Source organism: Mixophyes fleayi, chromosome 4, assembly GCF_038048845.1.
Source record: "Mixophyes fleayi isolate aMixFle1 chromosome 4, aMixFle1.hap1, whole genome shotgun sequence".
Lineage (NCBI taxonomy): Eukaryota > Metazoa > Chordata > Amphibia > Anura > Limnodynastidae > Mixophyes > Mixophyes fleayi.
In genome coordinates, this window is record NC_134405.1 from 7,672,551 (window position 1) to 7,690,289 (window position 17,739).

Sequence of the window (17,739 nt, forward strand, 5' to 3'; positions counted from 1 at the left end):
ACAAGTACCAGAGACAAAGGACTAGACAAATACAATAAATACAAGACAGAAATTAAATCAGAAAATAAAGGCACAATACTGTAAAAGAACACAGGACTACTTACACTCTAATCAGAAATCGCAGCACGAGACCGCTCAAAAACAACTCTCACAATCCTAAATCCTCCAAGCTCCTATCTCTTTTCTCCTCAAAACCCTATCAAAAAAAAAGTGTCAGGCAAGTGATTTATATAGGGCTTGTGATGTCAAATCTCCTGACTTTGAAAGTAGCTAATAGTAAAAGGCCATGATACAGGTGCTTTTTTCAAAAAACCCGCCATCACACGTCACTAACAGAGAACAGCTCAGAATACCTGATAGATGACATGGTTTAGGGGCAAAGATAGTATTAAAGTAATTCTATAGTTTTCAAATAAGAATTACATAGGCGATTGTATTGTGTTTCTAATGCACAAAGTGATTTATTTTAGCAGATGTAAAAAGTTAACAGTTCAATGTATTATTATAATATAATCAACAGTACAGTACAGCCAATACCAAAAAGATACATACATACCGCTGCGATGCGCTGCGCTAACCACGGGCACCAGTGAACAGTGATTCACCCTTAAATACTGTGATCAGTGAAGACTGAGGCTGTTGGGGGTGCAGCTATGATTATATATACAGTCAGTGTTACACAGTGAACAATAGAGATGACGTAGCTTGCTTCTATAGGTCCAGACAAGGGTGGTTTAAGGGAAAACAGGTCATAGGCTAGTTCAGGCTAAGGAATCCAAAGGTGGGGTACGTCTCTCCAGGGGATGTGCTCCAGTTACAATTAGTTAATTAGCATTTCACATTCTGATATCAATTTGGCTATTTATTCCATAACATCAATAACTAGAGTATGCAATATGCGAACTCTTCGGCGATGGAACCGGACAGCTGCTGATGAATAGGGGATTAGTATGATATCAGACATGACACATTTCCCATAACCTGAACCTTAGATAACACTAAAGTGTACATATAATCATAGTATATAAACTAATAATAAACCAAATACTGTCTGCTCATAAATCACTTTGGAATGTAATCTATAAATATATATATGAAACTAAATGTTATAGTGCGTGTGCGTGCGTGCATATTTTACCGTGTGATCGCACCATGCCACGCGTTACGTGCCGTACGGATCGCTATTGCACGGCAAAACAATATTAACCAATATACTTTCGTTCATCCAATTATACGACTTCGACAATAGAAGAACATGAGGCTCTCTGTACTAGTGTTTTCCTTATTATTTTCTAAGTGAGCCCAGTGTTTTGCAGGAAATCCAGGTGACATAATTAATTTCTGACTTTTAGCTTTATCATGACAATAACAAATACAGGTCAGGTAAAATATAACATATACAGTGTACAGTACAACGACCTTGGGGTATATTTTCATTTTCAATGCATGAGACAGAGAAAACATCAAGTATCCATATTCAGCATTACACAAAAGTGACTCTGCAAATAAACTGGTTACCAAACAATAAGAATTTCCCTGTGACTGTTCAATCTGGTCTCTGTGTCTTCAATATTTCCAGTTACCCCATAGCATTTATAATTTTCACCCATGTAACATTGTTTACGACAGTGAGTAGAACGACAAAAGAATTAACAAAACCTACTTGCCCGACAGTTAATAAATGCAGACGGACCTTCATAATGACAAAAGAAGTCCCCGACAGTCTGATGAGAAAACACGACCACCAGTAATGCCGGCAGGGTGTTTTGACATCATTTAGAATGGCGCCCGAGATATCACCACTTTTAAAGCGTCAATGCCGATTGTCATGAAAGGTAAGTGTTAGGGTAATGTAATCTAATGTGCGTTTTTTTAAAAACAGACGTCCATCGGGTATGCGCACATCCATATACAACAAGGAGCGGATGTAAAGATACGTGTGTTGATGAATACGGGTCTATGTGTGCTCTGCTCTAACAGACAATACACTGCGGGATACATCCCATACATATGTGGAATATCAAGTTCCAAAACAACGCACAGAAAAAAAGATGTAATTGATGTGACCTGTTAATAATATAGTTATTAATGACAAAACATTACAGATTACAAATCTGCTGCCATCCTGGTAAATGACAGGAGATTTTTATCAAGAATGTCTAGGTACATTTTTCCATTCATCCTTCCTTCAACCATATGTAGTATGCCAGTACCGTGTGCAGAAAAACAGCCCCACACCACAATGTTCCCACCTCCAAACGTCACCGTTGGTATGGTGTTTTTGGGGTGATGTGCAGCGCCATTTCTCCGCCAATCACGGTGTGTATTACGGCATCCAAAGAGTTCAATTTTGCTCTCATCTGACCACACTATATTCTCCCAGTATTTCACAGGCTTTTCCAAATGTTGTGCAGCAAACTTTATACCAAGCTTCAACATGTTTTTTCTTCAGCAAAGGAGTCTTGCATGGTGAGCGTGCATACAGACCATGGCGGTTGAGTGCATTACTTATTGTTTTCTTTGAATTCATTGCTAATTCCAGGTCTATCTGAAGCTCTCCGCAAGTGGTCCTTGGTTCTTGGAGAACCCTTCTGATAATTTTTTTCATTCCTCTATCAGATATCTTGCGAGGTGCACCTGGTAGTGGCTGGTTTATGATGAATGATGTTCTGTCCACTTCCGGATTATGGCCCCAATAGTGCTCACTGGAACATTCAGCAGTTTAGAGATCCATCTGTAACCAATGCAATCAGTATGTTTTGCAAGAATAAGGTAGCAAATGTATTGAGAGAGCTCTTTGCTTTTACCCATCATAAGATGTTTCTTGTGTGACACCTTCGTAATGAGACACTTTTTTATAGGTCATCAGTTTTGGCTGAACCAGCTGGCAGGATTGCTTTCTAATTACTAATAGATATCAGCTGGTGTCTTGGCTTTCCATGCCTTTTTGCACCTCCCTTTCTTCATGTCTTCAATACTTTTTCCCTGTGTCATTTTACATTATTGCAGAAATCTTAATTTATGGACATCAATGGTGTGAGATATATACATTTTATGAACTTCTTAATGTAATGCATTTTGTATAATTACTATTGAAAGAAGAATAGTCTGCAAGCTGCAGAATATTCTCCATGAACTCTGCCTTACATTCATTTCTTTCTCGCCAACATGTCTCTTCTCAAGAATGTGCACATCCAGCAAGTTTGGTACCAGGAGCCCACGACCCCCACTTGAGGCCTACGTGACTGAGATAAGACATCTGCTTTACAACATGCCCACAAACTGCTGACATGGACAAGTTGCCTTGAGAAACCTTGCATTCCTTATCTCTCTTATTCTGTGAAACTATGTATAAATAAAGCTACTCTGACTTAGGGCTGGTCAGAACCAGATACATTTTCAGCCCAACATCTGAAGTTGTCTGTCTCTCTATCGATCGATACCCACAAGGTATAGCAGCCGGAGTTCAGGAGAAAGGACCCGTTTAGGTCATCTCTGACAGTTTCAGTGGGGGCTCGATGCCGGCATCTCCAATACATCAGACCTCCCGACAACGGGGTTCTCCCTTTCCAGACAGACAGACGTTAATCCAGCGCTGGTGAGCAAAAAGCTTTATTTTTGCTCTTAGAGCTGTCTCTGTGGAGGGGGAATTATCCCAGCTCGAGGGTACTGCAGTCTGATTGACGGAGATCCCTGAACTCTGGCAACAGATACTATTAAGAGTATCAAGGTACTTGTGTGTAATCTGTCTTGTATTGTTACATGTATTGATATATTGTCTTCTCTATGCCATACACCTGATACATATATGCACATGAATAACACCACAGAACTCAGTCAGATCACACAGTTGACCCTGCAAATAATCTTGATTGTATACTTGATTGTGTTTTTTGTTGGATTTTAATGAAAGTAGTCAGGAACATTCAGAAAGGCAGACCAGCTGCAAACTTGTTGTAAAGCAAGACAGGAACAAATAAAAGTTTTCTCATTTAAAATATATTGGACCATAAGGTAATCCCAGTATGGGAAATAAAGGGTCCAAGACAGGAGAGAAATCCGAAAAGTACGGGGATCTAGACCCCATAAAGTATATGCGAAAGCATAAAGGCAAGGATTTCATAAAAGGGATGAGAAAACTGTTCAAAGCTGCAGGGGTGTCTGAGAACGGTACATTAAAAGTTCCATTTTTGAAACAACTAATTAAAGACAATGAGAAAGCACTGAAAGAAAAAGGTTATTTTGACAGATGTGTTGCATGGTGTAAAATTGTCAGAAGAATTAGAGAATGACAATGATTGCTGTGATATGTTACAGTTAACAAATTTAAGTGACACTGATGAAATAGAAAATGTATCACAAGCTAAATGATATAATGACTAAAACAATGAATCAAGTAGGTTGTGTACTAAAAATGTATGTTTAAATGCTGCGCAGCTGAAGAGTGAGATGTGCCCCTCCCTTATTCTGTGTAAAAGATTTCAGTGTGTTGAGATAAGAAGCACTCTGTGTTTTTTGTTATCTGACAATGTATGTAACATTGATAAAATGGTTCGTCCAAGTATGTTTCTATTTTTCAATAGGAAAAATATGTCCTGAGTGCTGATTGATATTAGCATGTTGAAGCTAATGTGTATTTAGTCTAATGCTGGGACATGTAGTTCCACAGCAGTAGGCTGGAAGATAGCAGTTAAGTTTTCTTTCTCTGTATGTGAGTTTTATCTCCGTCTTACTGCGTGTGAGGGAGATCCATGTTTGTCTGTCTTGACCGTTTTACAAGAGACATGTTTCAAGGTTGAAAAAGCTGTACAGTTGTAAATGTAATGTTTTTGAAGAGATGCAAAAGAAGTTTTAAAGTCTTTGGTCCGTCACAAGACTGTAAATAATGTACATTATCACTATTACTGGTGTCAGAACAAAGTTGGCTGGGGTCCAACAAGCCGTTTCTATATTTGAACAAAGTAATTTTTTTTTTTTTATTTTTTTTTTTAGAAAAATAGCTTTCTCTTTAATGAAGTTGAGAATTGTGGGAGTGAGCTTTACATGGAGAGATATTACAAGCTGTTTTTATCTGTGTAAAATGGCGCTGATAAATGTTCTCAGAAATCAGGAGGGTTTGTTATGCCCATAAAGAATTGTTACGAGATAAAATGTCATCTGTGAGCGAGAATTGTGAATATATATTTGTACTGTAAACATGGAAATCACAGAATCTGGAAATATGTGTGAATATTTGGTTTACAAAGAGATGATGAGAAAGGAGTGGCTTTGAACACTCGCCCAGGTCTCGTCACTTTGAAATTCCCTGTTTGTGAGATTAGGGACTGCCTCTTTGAGGAAATCAGTTTTTCATTGCATGGAACGCTTGGTGTCACAGTTAAGCTACAAAGAGAAACTTTTAAGCAAGTGTCGTATTAGCAGCTTTTGAGCTGATCAAAGATTTAATCACAAGCGCCCCAGCCCTTGGGCTACCTAACTATGAACTACTGTTTAACTTGTTCTGCCATGAACAAGAAGGGCACGCTCATGGCGTACTAACACAAGAGCATGGGAGCAGACAAAGACCATTGGGGTACTACTCCCAGAAGCTAGATTCTGTCATAGTGGGAGCCCCAACATGTATAAAAGCAGTAGCAGCAGCCGCTTTATTGCTAAAAAAAAGTTGCAGACATAGTGCTGAATTACCCTCTCACCATTCAGGTACCACACTCAGTCATAGAAATACTGAATCAAGCCAGAACAAAACACATCTCAGTGGCTAGATTAACTAAATATGAAGTAGCACTACTGACACCCTCAAACGTTACACTAAAAAGATGCACAGTTTTAAATCCAGCAACATTGTTCCCAAGTTGCATGGATATAAAAGAGGGGAGTAACAGTATAAATGCTGCAAACACTGAAGACACAGACAGAAACACTATAGACGCTGCAAACACAGACAGTATAGAAAGTGTTGCTGAAGACACAGACAATATAGAGAGTGTTGAGACTGTGACAAAGCAGGAAACACAACTAAAAAATTTTCTCTGTGATCATGACTGTCTAGCCTTAATGGATCTGGAAACTAAACCTCCCGGGGATGTTAAAGAGACATCTCTTAGCAACCCTGATTTACTCCTGTTTGTAGATGGGTCCAGGTACTATGAGAAGGGCTCTCCCAAAACAGGTTATGCAGTTACAACAGAAACAGACATTGTACTCCAGCAACCCCTCCTACCAAGGCAATCTGCACAGCAAGCTGAATTAGAAGCACTTATAAGTGTATGTCAGTATGCAGAAGGGAGAACAGCTAACATTTACACTGACTCCAGATATGCCTTTGGGGTTGCACATGACTATCAAAGTATTTGGAAGAACAGACACTTTATGGCCTCTAATGGTAAACCCATTAAAAATGCAGAAATTATTTTGAGGTTGTTTGCTGCATTAGAACTGCCCAAGGAAGTGGCAGTCATAAAGGTAAAAGCACACACCAGAGAGCAGACTATGGAGGTAAGAGGGAACAGACTAGCAGACCAGGCTGCAAAAGCTGCAGCAGACTTACCGCTAGTACAACACTATTTAGTGTCCACCACAACCCTCACCCTCCCTATAGATCTGGAAATGCTAAAAATCCTCCAAAAGCAAGCAGCAGTATCTGAAAGAGAGGAGTGGAAAAAGAGGGGGGCGGAACACATAGAGGGCATATGGGCCACAACAGACAGACACTGTCTCCCTAGGGTCCTTTTTCCTACACTGGCTGCTCTAGTGCATGGGCCTTCCCATGTTTCAAAAGACGCAATAATTAACTCTGTATTCAGACACTGGATCGTGCCAGGCTTCAGCACAGCTGCCAGTAATCTGGTAAAGGCCTGCGCCATCTGTAACACACACAACCCTGGTCACACAGTAACAGTACCTCCCAGGGTGACACCTAAACCCCTCTACCCCTTTCAGCGCATACAGATAGATTACATTCAGCTACCCAAATGTGGAATATATGAATATGTCCTAGTAGCTACTGATCTATTCTCCAGTCTCTTCAGAAGCGTGGGCGATATCCAAAGCCACAGTGAAAAATACAGCCAAGAAGCTGCTATCTGAGGTAGTATGTAGATACGGGGTTCCAGAGGTGATTGAATCAGACAGAGGTACTACTTTTACAGGAGAAGTGATGACATCTATCATGTCAGACTTGGGGATTGCTCAAGCATTCCATACCCCCTACCACCGGCAGAGTAGTGGCAAGGTAGAAAGGCTAAATGGCACTCTCAAGCTCAAAATACAGAAAGCCATGAAAAGCACAGGGATGCCCTGGCTGCAATGCCTTCCCCTCGCCCTATACTCAGTCAGGACAACACCTAATAAGAAACACAGGCTGAGCCCCTATGAAATACTGTTTGGGGGGCCGCCAAAGACAGGGTGTTATTTTCCACAATCTTTAGTGAAACACCAAGGTGAACTGACTAGTTATGTGAAAGAACTACAGAAGTCCCTCACTAACATACATTCTTGAGTTTTCTCTTCAATCCCAGATCCAGAGGATTGCACTGGAACACATGCCCTGGTGCCAGGAGATTACGTCTTCGTAAAAAGACACGTGAGGAGGTCTCTGGAACCACGATTTGAGGGGCCATATCAAGTTCTGTTGACTACACCCACTTCTGTGAAACTTGAAGGAAAGGATCCTTGGATCCACGCCAGCCACTGAAAAAAGGCTACGGTGACCCAGGAAAAACCATGAAGAGGAGTAAGGTCCTTTTAAAAAAATTGTTCTTTTTCTATGTTTTCCTACAGCCTTTTCTAACTTAGAAGAGCCAGAGAAGGTTATAGCACACTTGCACAAAGCCATTAGTCAAATAACCAATACCAGCAACTGCTGGGTATGTTCTCGTACTCCTTCCATCAGTAAAAATATAGCTCTGGTTCCCATACCTTTGAGTAGTGAAGAGCTGACTAAAATAAGAGAGGGAAACTTCTCATGTGGACGCATGGTCAGCCACAAGTATAAAACCACCAGATACCCAGTAGTAAAACTAAACACGAATGGAGTCAGACCAAAATATTGTTTCAATAAGGGAATAGAATCCAATAGGGCTATAAATGAGTCAATATGGACCCCATATGGCCAAATACGCATTAGTTACCAAAATAAGAGTTTCCCTTTAGGGTCCGTCCCTAAATCACGCTGTCAAGTTATAGTGAATTTCACCCAACCTTATTTATCACACTGTAATTCTGAATGCAACCAAACAGTGAAGATGAAAACCGAAAAAGGTACTATTTTTTCAAAGAGCCAGGAGTGTATAAAATGTCAATATGATAGATATAATCTCACCTGGAACGGCACACTGCCTGCCTTTGACAATGACAGAGCAGAAAATGACACTTCATGTCACTTAGGACAACAGGTATCTACATATTGCCTGTTTTATGATATCCCCTACCTTTTACCAGATGATGTTTATTATGTGTGTGGACGCAATGCCTACAGGTGGCTCCCCCCAAATTCCATAGGGGTATGCTACTTGGCCAGATTGGTTCCTGAATTCTATGTCATGACCCATGATGACCTCAGAGGAGTATTCAGGAATAAAAAGGACCATAGGCTTGAGAAAAGGGAAATTAAGACAATAGATACTGAACATATCCCTTTCATAGCAAAGTCCAAAGGGCACAATGTGGGCATTGGATTTGGCAACATCGTTTCAATAGGAACAATGGGGTACATGGCAAACTATAATATGATATTAAAGGTTGCAGGACTTTTAGATAACATAACAGAAATTTATGACAAATCCTTTAGGTATGTTGGAAAGGAACTGCAGGCGATGAAAACCCAGTTAATACAACATCAACTTGTATTAGACTACATCACTGCTCAGTCAGGAGGGTACTGTTTGACCCTAGAAACAGAATACGGAATACATTGTTGTAACTTTGTAACAAATGACACTGATAATCCAGAAGAAGTAATAGACAGGTACATGACAGAAGCCAAAGAAATGAAGGAGAATTTCAGGAAAGAGAATTTTGACCCTGATACGGTTAATGATGGCTGGTGGACATCAGCCTTCTCATGGTTAAATCCTAGCAATTGGGGCAAAGGTATTTTCGCATGGATTTCAGGCATTTTAATATGGATAGCTAAGATATTCGCTTTATTGTTGTTGCTATATGTCATTTTTAAACTAAGCTTATGTTTTTTCCAATGTTGTTTGAAAAGGTGCAGAAATTATCTCATTCTGAATAAAAAGTCTTTTAAAAGACATGTAAAGCCCAAACCAGTATCAGAGGTTTACCTTGTCCTCTCCGAGCTTTAAGGCTCTTTTGTACTCTCCCCCCTCAGTCTTTCCCATTTTCTTTTTTATTATTTTTAAGAATTAGGTGTACATGAACCATAGACCTGATTGAATGTATCTTTACCATCCTCTAAGGGCCTATTAGAGGTTCCATTGAATTGAATGAAGTAGGTCGGGTGCAGGAGTGCTTCATGCACACCAAAAGGATAGGCAGGGTAATTATAAAAATGATAAAAAGAGGGGTTTATGTGAGAGATATACATTTTATGAACTTCTTAATGTAATGCATTTTGTATAATTACTATTGAAAGAAGAATAGTCTGCAAGCTGCAGAATATTCTCCATGAACTCTGCCTTACATTCATTTCTTTCTCGCCAACATGTCTCTTCTCAAGAATGTGCACATCCAGCAAGTTTGGTACCAGGAGCCCACGACCCCCACTTGAGGCCTACGTGACTGAGATAAGACATCTGCTTTACAACATGCCCACAAACTGCTGACATGGACAAGTTGCCTTGAGAAACCTTGCATTCCTTATCTCTCTTATTCTGTGAAACTATGTATAAATAAAGCTACTCTGACTTAGGGCTGGTCAGAACCAGATACATTTTCAGCCCAACATCTGAAGTTGTCTGTCTCTCTATCGATCGATACCCACAAGGTATAGCAGCCGGAGTTCAGGAGAAAGGACCCGTTTAGGTCATCTCTGACAATGGTTTGATTTCTTTGCATGTGTGGATTGCAAGGGTTGCTGCTGACATGTGGTGTAAATTTCATTACAATAGCCCCATTAAATATATAATTACTGAGAAAAATGTTGATGTGTTCAATACTTATTTCACCCGCTGTATTTGATCATGCACCATCTAATGTCTGAGAAATACACAGACGAAACGCGTTGAGCACTAGAGATTCTATTGTGCGACTATTTATTCTTTGTTTCTTGATCTGGAGCTGACACTGTGACTTAGCTTCTATTGGATGTAACAGCTGAACCAGACAGAAGATACCATTTGCTGATGGATGTCACAAAGAAACCCAGATAAGCATTTTATACTTGTCCTTATGTAAGTGTGATACTTATTTTCAGTGCAATAAATCTGCTGAATTTACAGTGTTACACTATGATGGTTTTTCTTTCTACCTATTCTGTGTACTGCTGAGATGTCTCAGCAGCATCTATAGAGATCACAGCTATACAAGAAGTGCCATTATCGGAGTTATCATGGGATGTTTGGAGAAATTGCTCATTATACAGATAAGCGCTAAAGATTGTTTATTTGGTACGCATTTGCCGTATTGGAAAGGATATCCTTGGGATTGCATGAACTCTCTGCTCACGATTTGCCATATATGTTCACATTTGCACTATATCTTTTGTGAGACTGTCACTTCCACCTATAAATGATAGTGAACTTCCTTTAATATTTTCATCTATATGTATCTCTCAGTACTGTTGACACAAACAATACTACACCATTTTGGCGCCCTATCTATGTTCTTATATATATATATATATATATATATATATATATATATATATAAATACATACACATATATATATATATAAAAAAACATACATACATTTATATATATATATATATATATATATATATATATATATATATATATGATCTTTTAATGCATGTTTAATATATGTTTTCAGTTTTATATATGAAATATCATTGAGCCTTTTGGCAATACTTAAAGTATTAGACATTCGTCTTTCCGTTTGTACAGGTGATTAGTGATCAGTTGTGATTGAATACATCACATATAAATACTGAGACTGTGTCACCTGGATTCATCCTTCTGATGAAAGTCCAACAGCACAGAAACGTGTCAAGGTTCTTACTACAGTCTCCATGAGGATTGGTCACATTATTCTCAGAAGTAGATCTCTGCTTTCAGTATTTGAGCTGTGTCAGCTCACGGTACTTGGAGGGACATAAGGTCTGAGAAATTCAATATGTATTGTGAGAAGATTTTTCCCTGTCATTTTAAGCCAAAATACTGGTAATTGAAGGGTTTTAGATCTCAACGTTAATCACCTTTATACTGACTGTCTCCTTACAATCTTCGATTCTATGAATGATTGACATTGCTAAGTTACCTGTTCAAGTCTGTTCTCTGAACTCGGCTGATATTAACTTATCTGATATATTATCCTAACGGCTTATTCTAATCATTGCATACATCAATATTTGAATCATGTTCCTGAGGGTGTTATCACCTGCTTTTTAACAAGTGAAAAGGAGTTTTCTATTCTGTAAAATTAATTTGATTGTTTTAAATTAGGTTCTGTGATTTCTATCATTCTGACTGAATTTAGATGAATATCATTAATAATCTACCATAACAAATTAATTTATTTATATATTTTGTGATGGTTTATTCTTAGCAATTCATTTTAGTTATGTTAGTGTTACTATTGATAGTCAGAACATACCTTTCTGCTCACACTCCCTGTCTAGATAATAGATGAACCCTAAACAATAGGTCCATTTGTTGACATAACAGGATGTCAGAGTGCGCTGATCTAATTAGAATGTGAGATGTTGCCACCTGCCAAGGTCTAATTAGAATTTTCCTTTGTAGTAAGTAGGAATGTTTATACCTCATTTACATATCAATGAGATAAACATGGGAGACCTGGAGACAAACAGTCTGAGAACCTTCTGGTCATCCCGGGAACTATTGAACATAGATGGGGAGGAATGACTATAAATAGGCAGTATCAGCCCAGTGTTAGTGAGTTGGTGGCTGGAGAGCTGGAAGGATGGAACTGTAAAAATGATCTGGAAGGAAAGAGAGAGAAGTAGAAATCTTTAGAGTAAGGTAATTATATTATACATAATAATGTACTGATATATACACAAATATTTGGAGATATTATGTTGTAGATATAGTATTGTAATAAGTGTATTCTCCCATAATCGTATAAACTAAATTTGGTTGTACAATTAAGATTAAGGTCCAAATATTCTCATGAGCCAATTATTGTATATATGATAATGAATTTTGTGTGGCAATAATTATATCAATAAAAAATGATATGTATGTATCATAAATACTGTATGTAATAGAATCACACAATGAAAAGCGTCAAAATCTGTGCTAAGATATTCGCTATCTTTTTTGTAAGTAGAACTTTTTGGAATATATTCTTTAGCCAAATAATTGAAGAAGACAACAGATATCTCAGATAAGATTTATATCTAATTTCTTTTGGTATACGGATATTGATTAGAGCACATCATTGTTTATTTAAATTTGTTTGATAACACTACACTGTTTGGTGCTTTTGTGTGTGATGCTTTGTAGATATACCTGGAACAGGTGTCTAAGGAAAGAGCAGCCTCCTGTATGGTGTTACTTTATTTGATTTGTATTTGTCTATCACTTAATATTGGGTAATGAGTTAGTGCCACAAAGTTTATTCTTGTGAATATATATATAGATATGCACTCAGTGGTCACTTTATTAGAATCACCTTTCTAGTACTGGGTACTACCCCCCTTTATGTTGCTGCTGCATGATTTACTGACTATATATTACATTACTCCAGAGTGTCTAATTTTTAACACTTGTTCTTCTTTAGTGTACTTGTTGTGAATTTTATTCACTGGAAAAAGACCTACATCTAAAGATGTAACTTGTTAAATACTAGTGAGTCTGTGGGGAGTGTATTTAGTACAGATAGGCCTTCACAGTTTTCATTTAAGCATGTATGTTTCTGTATCACTGTGCACAAAAATAAAAACAATGGTCAATGCCTGATTCATAGTTGTTTGTGTAAAAAACATTTTTGTATTCCGTATCCAATATAACACTACTATTGTTCCAGTAGTTTCAATAATGTAATGATTAAGCTGCTAAATGTTAACATTATTTTTGCTTACAGGTGAATTAATTAGCAGGATTCCCATTAATAACAGAAGACATCTTGGGAAGGTCCTTGTTCTCTGAGCATCTCTGTGTTCCAAAAAATTCACCTACAAGTCATATATACTACAGTGATCAATTCTTCTTTATAGCAGCTAACTTCATTTCTGAATGGGAGAAACTTTCTACAACTAATTTGTTGTCAAACACATGATGAATCTAAAAGGAGAGAAGCCCTATCTGTGCTCTGAGTGTGACAAAACATTTTCATGTAAGTCAAAACTGATTACACATCAGAGGATTCACACAGGAGACAAACCATTTAATTGCTCTGAGTGTAGCAAATGTTATACCCAGAAATCAAAGCTTATTGTACATCAGAGGATTCACACAGGAGAGAAACCATTTAAATGTTCTGAGTGTAGCAAGTGTTTTACCCAGAAGTCAGTTCTTGTAAGACATCAGTTGACTCACACAGGAGAGAAACCATTTACATGTTCTGAGTGTAGTAAATGTTTTACTCAGAAGTCTACTCTTCTAAAACATCAGATGATTCACACAGGACAGAAACCATTTAAATGGTCTGAATGTAAAGACCACAGTGAGCGTTAGTGATTGATGAGCTCGAAAAATTAATACACTTGCCAACTAGTATATTTCTGACTCGTTTTGTCGCCTCTTTCGGGCGGTTTTATCAGAGGTTAATGAAACCACCCCCTAAAGAGACTGATCTAATGTGAGCTAATTGAATATCTTTAGTGAGTTTGGATGTCTGTATTTTGAAATTTGCCTTTAGAAAATGTCACTTGCCTACACTAGTATCTGTATATTGTGTCGTTAGATATGTATGACTATTTTATATTATTTAAAATTGTTATATATTAATAAAATCAATAGATTGGATTTTATACAACTTTTTTTTATTTCAAACAGTGCTCTTCTTTTATTTTTATTCTAAGTTTTGTCCTTTTTAGCAGTAACAGTTTCTGCATATTGTTGTAGCTGCGGTTGGTGAAGCTCCCTAAGGAAGTAAACCCGTTAGCGCCCTATTGGTTGTTTTTTCTTTTTTTTCTATTTATGCACATGCCTACACATAGTGATCTGCATATTATTTCTTTAGAGCGCTGGACTATATTATCTTTTGTTTTCACATTCACAGTGGTCTTAATTGTTCTGGCTGCACTCCTTGGTGTCATTGATCTCTAAAATGGGTCTGCTCTCTGTGGACAAAGAAGGGTGGCCCCTATGGAGAGCCACAAAATACAATTGGTATCAAATATAATTCCTTCCTTCTGCAGATAACTGCAAAATATACATGAACTGCCCAGTAACGTAACATGGCGTACACTCGCAAGATTGTACGCTTCTGTTCTTAAGGAACATAGTACGGCTATTGTGTTATAAAGTTAGTTATCTAGTTAACTCCATGCAATTCACTGTTTATGTTTGCATATTGTCTACCTAGTGGTTTCTGAAAATTAGGCAGTTGGGAGCCAGAGATAATGTGGGCTTATTGTTTAATCAATGGGACTTAACAAGCTTTCCAGATTGTGTGGGTTGGAAGGCAATTTGATGATGTTCTCACTGAGCCCTATTAACTTGGGACAGATAAGAAAAATATAGCCCCAAGTCAGCCCAGAATATATTGGCACAATAGAGTTCACTATAGGGAATATTACTACAACATGGTATAAAACTAGGGTGCATACTGTCTGAGAGTGTGCTACTTCATTGGAAGGCTGAGCAGGAATTCTGGTTCTGTCAGTCTGTTCTTTCCATATTTGGTCTAACCGGCCATGTGAGACGATATGCCAGACTGTGAGACACAGAGCTATTCCCTATTGTGACTCAGAATAATAGACTTCGTCACTACCTCAAATCACTGTCAGGGACTGTTTGGCTGCTACATCCCACTAAGTCATACAGAGCGGTTATACAGACATTTTAGCGGACATTTCCCTGTGCCTTCTGTTAGCTTTGGCTGAAAACTGGAACTTTTTACTGTATTGTTTGAATTTTAAAAATAGGGTGTTGCTTTTTTAAAAAAAAATAGGTCAAGGGAAAGATTGGATGAAAAGTAATCCAATTTATTTTTCTAAATTTGACATTTCTAAGGCTGATTATTTTCTTGGTGCCTCCTTAATAAAATACCCTCAGATGTAGACTTGTCTGCTTCTCAGAGTATCTGTTGTGTCTCCTGCTGTCACATGGTCATCTCATCTTGACTATCCCAGTGCTTTCTTAAACTTAATATTTCTAGACTGAAATAATCCCCCCCCCTACAGGACACCCTCGCCCCCCCTCTCTTTCTGTTAATAACACTACCCTCCTTTCTGTCCCTGAAATCTGCTGCCTAGGGGGTCATCCTCGACTCTTCTCTTTACTTCAAACCTCACATACTTTCACTCTCAAAATCCTGCTACTTCCACCTCTGGAATATATCCAAGATCCAGGTCTTTCTCACATGGGAGCCATCAAAACTCGTATTCGCTTCCTTGTAATCTCTTGCCTTGATTACTATAGCCTTTTTCACTCTGGCCTATCCAACTCCAACCTTCCCCCTCTTAAATCTACCCTCAATGCTGCTTCACAACTTATTTCTCTCTCCCTCTGCACTATCTCTGACGCCCTCTCCGCCAGTCCCTACATTGATTCCTTGAAGCCTACAGAATTAAATTTTAAACTCCTAAAATACAAATCTCTCATCCAATACTTGTGGCTACTCTGCCAGTGACTGCCACCTCACTACTTCACTGAATACCTCTTCCTACTGCTGCCTCCAGGACTTCGTCTGGGCTGCTCCCCAGTTGTGAAATGATCTCCCATGTCCTATTAGATTAATCTCTACTCTCCAAAGCTTTAAGCATGCCCTTAAGACTAATTTGTTCATTGAAGCCTATCAGCCCTCCTTCTACCTCCCATTTATTGTCTACCATCTCCATTCCCCCACTCGGAACCACCCTATTTATTTCTTCTTTGTTCCTTTAGGACGTAATTTCTCATGTGGAGGGATTTCTTTCCTTGTGTACTCTTTCTACTATTCCATCAGTCTCGCTACCTCTTGGCATGCTTCCTTAGCCCTGTTCTCTTGAGTTCAGGATTACTGCACATTGGACATTACAATAACTCTCACTTCCTGTCTTGTAAATAATTTAATCTACATTACCCTGTTATCTGTTTGTGTTTGTTTATTCAATATGTCAAGTACGGTGCAGCAGACCTTTTATCGCACCTAAAAAATAAATAATAATTTGATGTATATTTTCTTATACTGAGCTAATAATTATTGGCAGTAAGACCCTGTGTTCAAATTTTAGTATAGATAAAAAAAGACATAGCTGATATATTTGCTGTATTTTAATAATAATAACTTTTCTTTTCAGTGTTTTTATTAGAATTTAAGTGAAAACCTAGAAAAGTCCATATTTATACATATATTGCAAATGTATGGTAATGTTTATAAATATTCATGCATTGCTAAGCGAGCTATTCAACTCTGTTCTATGAACTCTGCTGACATTAACTTATCTGTTATAGTATCCTAACGGCTATTTCTAATCACTGTGTACATAAATCTTTGAATCATGCTCCCGAGGGTGCTATCACCTGCTTTTTAACAATTGAAGAGGAGTTTTCTATTCAGTTAAAATAATTTGATTGTTTTAAAGTGGGTTCTTTGATATATATAATTCTAGTTTAATCTAGATGAATATCATTAATAATCTGCCTTTACAAATTAATTTACTTATATATTTTGTTATGGTTTATTTTTAACAATGAATAATATTGATGTTAGTGTTACTATTGATATTCAGAACATACCTTTCTGCTCACACTCTCTGTCTAGATAATAGATTAATCCTAAACAATAGGTCCATTTGTTGACATAACAGGATGTCAGACTGCGCTGATCTAATTAGAATGTGAGATTTTACCACCTGCCAAGGTCTAATTAGAATTTTCCTTTGTAGTAAGTAGGAATGTTTATACCTCATTTACATATCAGTGAGATTTACATGAGAGACCTGTAGACAAACAGTCTGAGAACCTTCTGGACATCCCGGGAACTATTGAAGAGAGATGGGGAGGAATGACTATAAATAGGCAGTATCAGCCCAGTGTTAGTGAGTTGGTGGCTGGAGAGCTGGAAGGATGGAACAGTAAGAATGATCAGGAGGGAAAGAGATAGAAGGAGAAATCTTCAGAGTAAGGTAATTATATTATACATAAGAATATACTGATACATACATAATTACACTTATTAGCGTTCACTACTGTGCATTGTATATTCTGTACTTTGTATTATCCATTAGTAAAAGTGTTATTGCAAGACAAAGCTGGGAAAACATGTGTTGAACTTTATATATCCTGATGATACATTGTACATTATATGTATCTGCTTTCTCCTATGGTTCTGGTGTAGCTAGATATAGAAAAACTTCTTTTGTATGAATAAAACTTTTTTGAAGAGAACTTTCAGCCAATTGTTTGAAGAAGACAACACATATTGATTAGAACACATCACTGTTTATTTAAAATTGTTTGATAATAATTCATTGTTTGGTGCT

The 17,739-nt window shown here is 37.8% G+C and overlaps 1 protein-coding gene and 1 long non-coding RNA gene across 2 annotated transcripts in view; both read left to right on the top strand.

Moving 5' to 3' along the window:
- Positions 1-17,739, top strand: part of LOC142149622 (uncharacterized) — a 276,122-nt gene that overhangs the window by 17,394 nt on the left and 240,989 nt on the right. The window contains 1 exon segment of the mRNA XM_075204945.1: positions 13,396-13,715. Coding sequence (XP_075061046.1) covers positions 13,396-13,715 — 320 coding nt within the window.
- On the top strand, positions 3,457-9,906 carry LOC142151021 (uncharacterized). The gene is made up of 2 exons (XR_012691124.1): positions 3,457-3,730; positions 7,518-9,906. It is a non-coding gene; the product is annotated as an uncharacterized LOC142151021 (long non-coding RNA).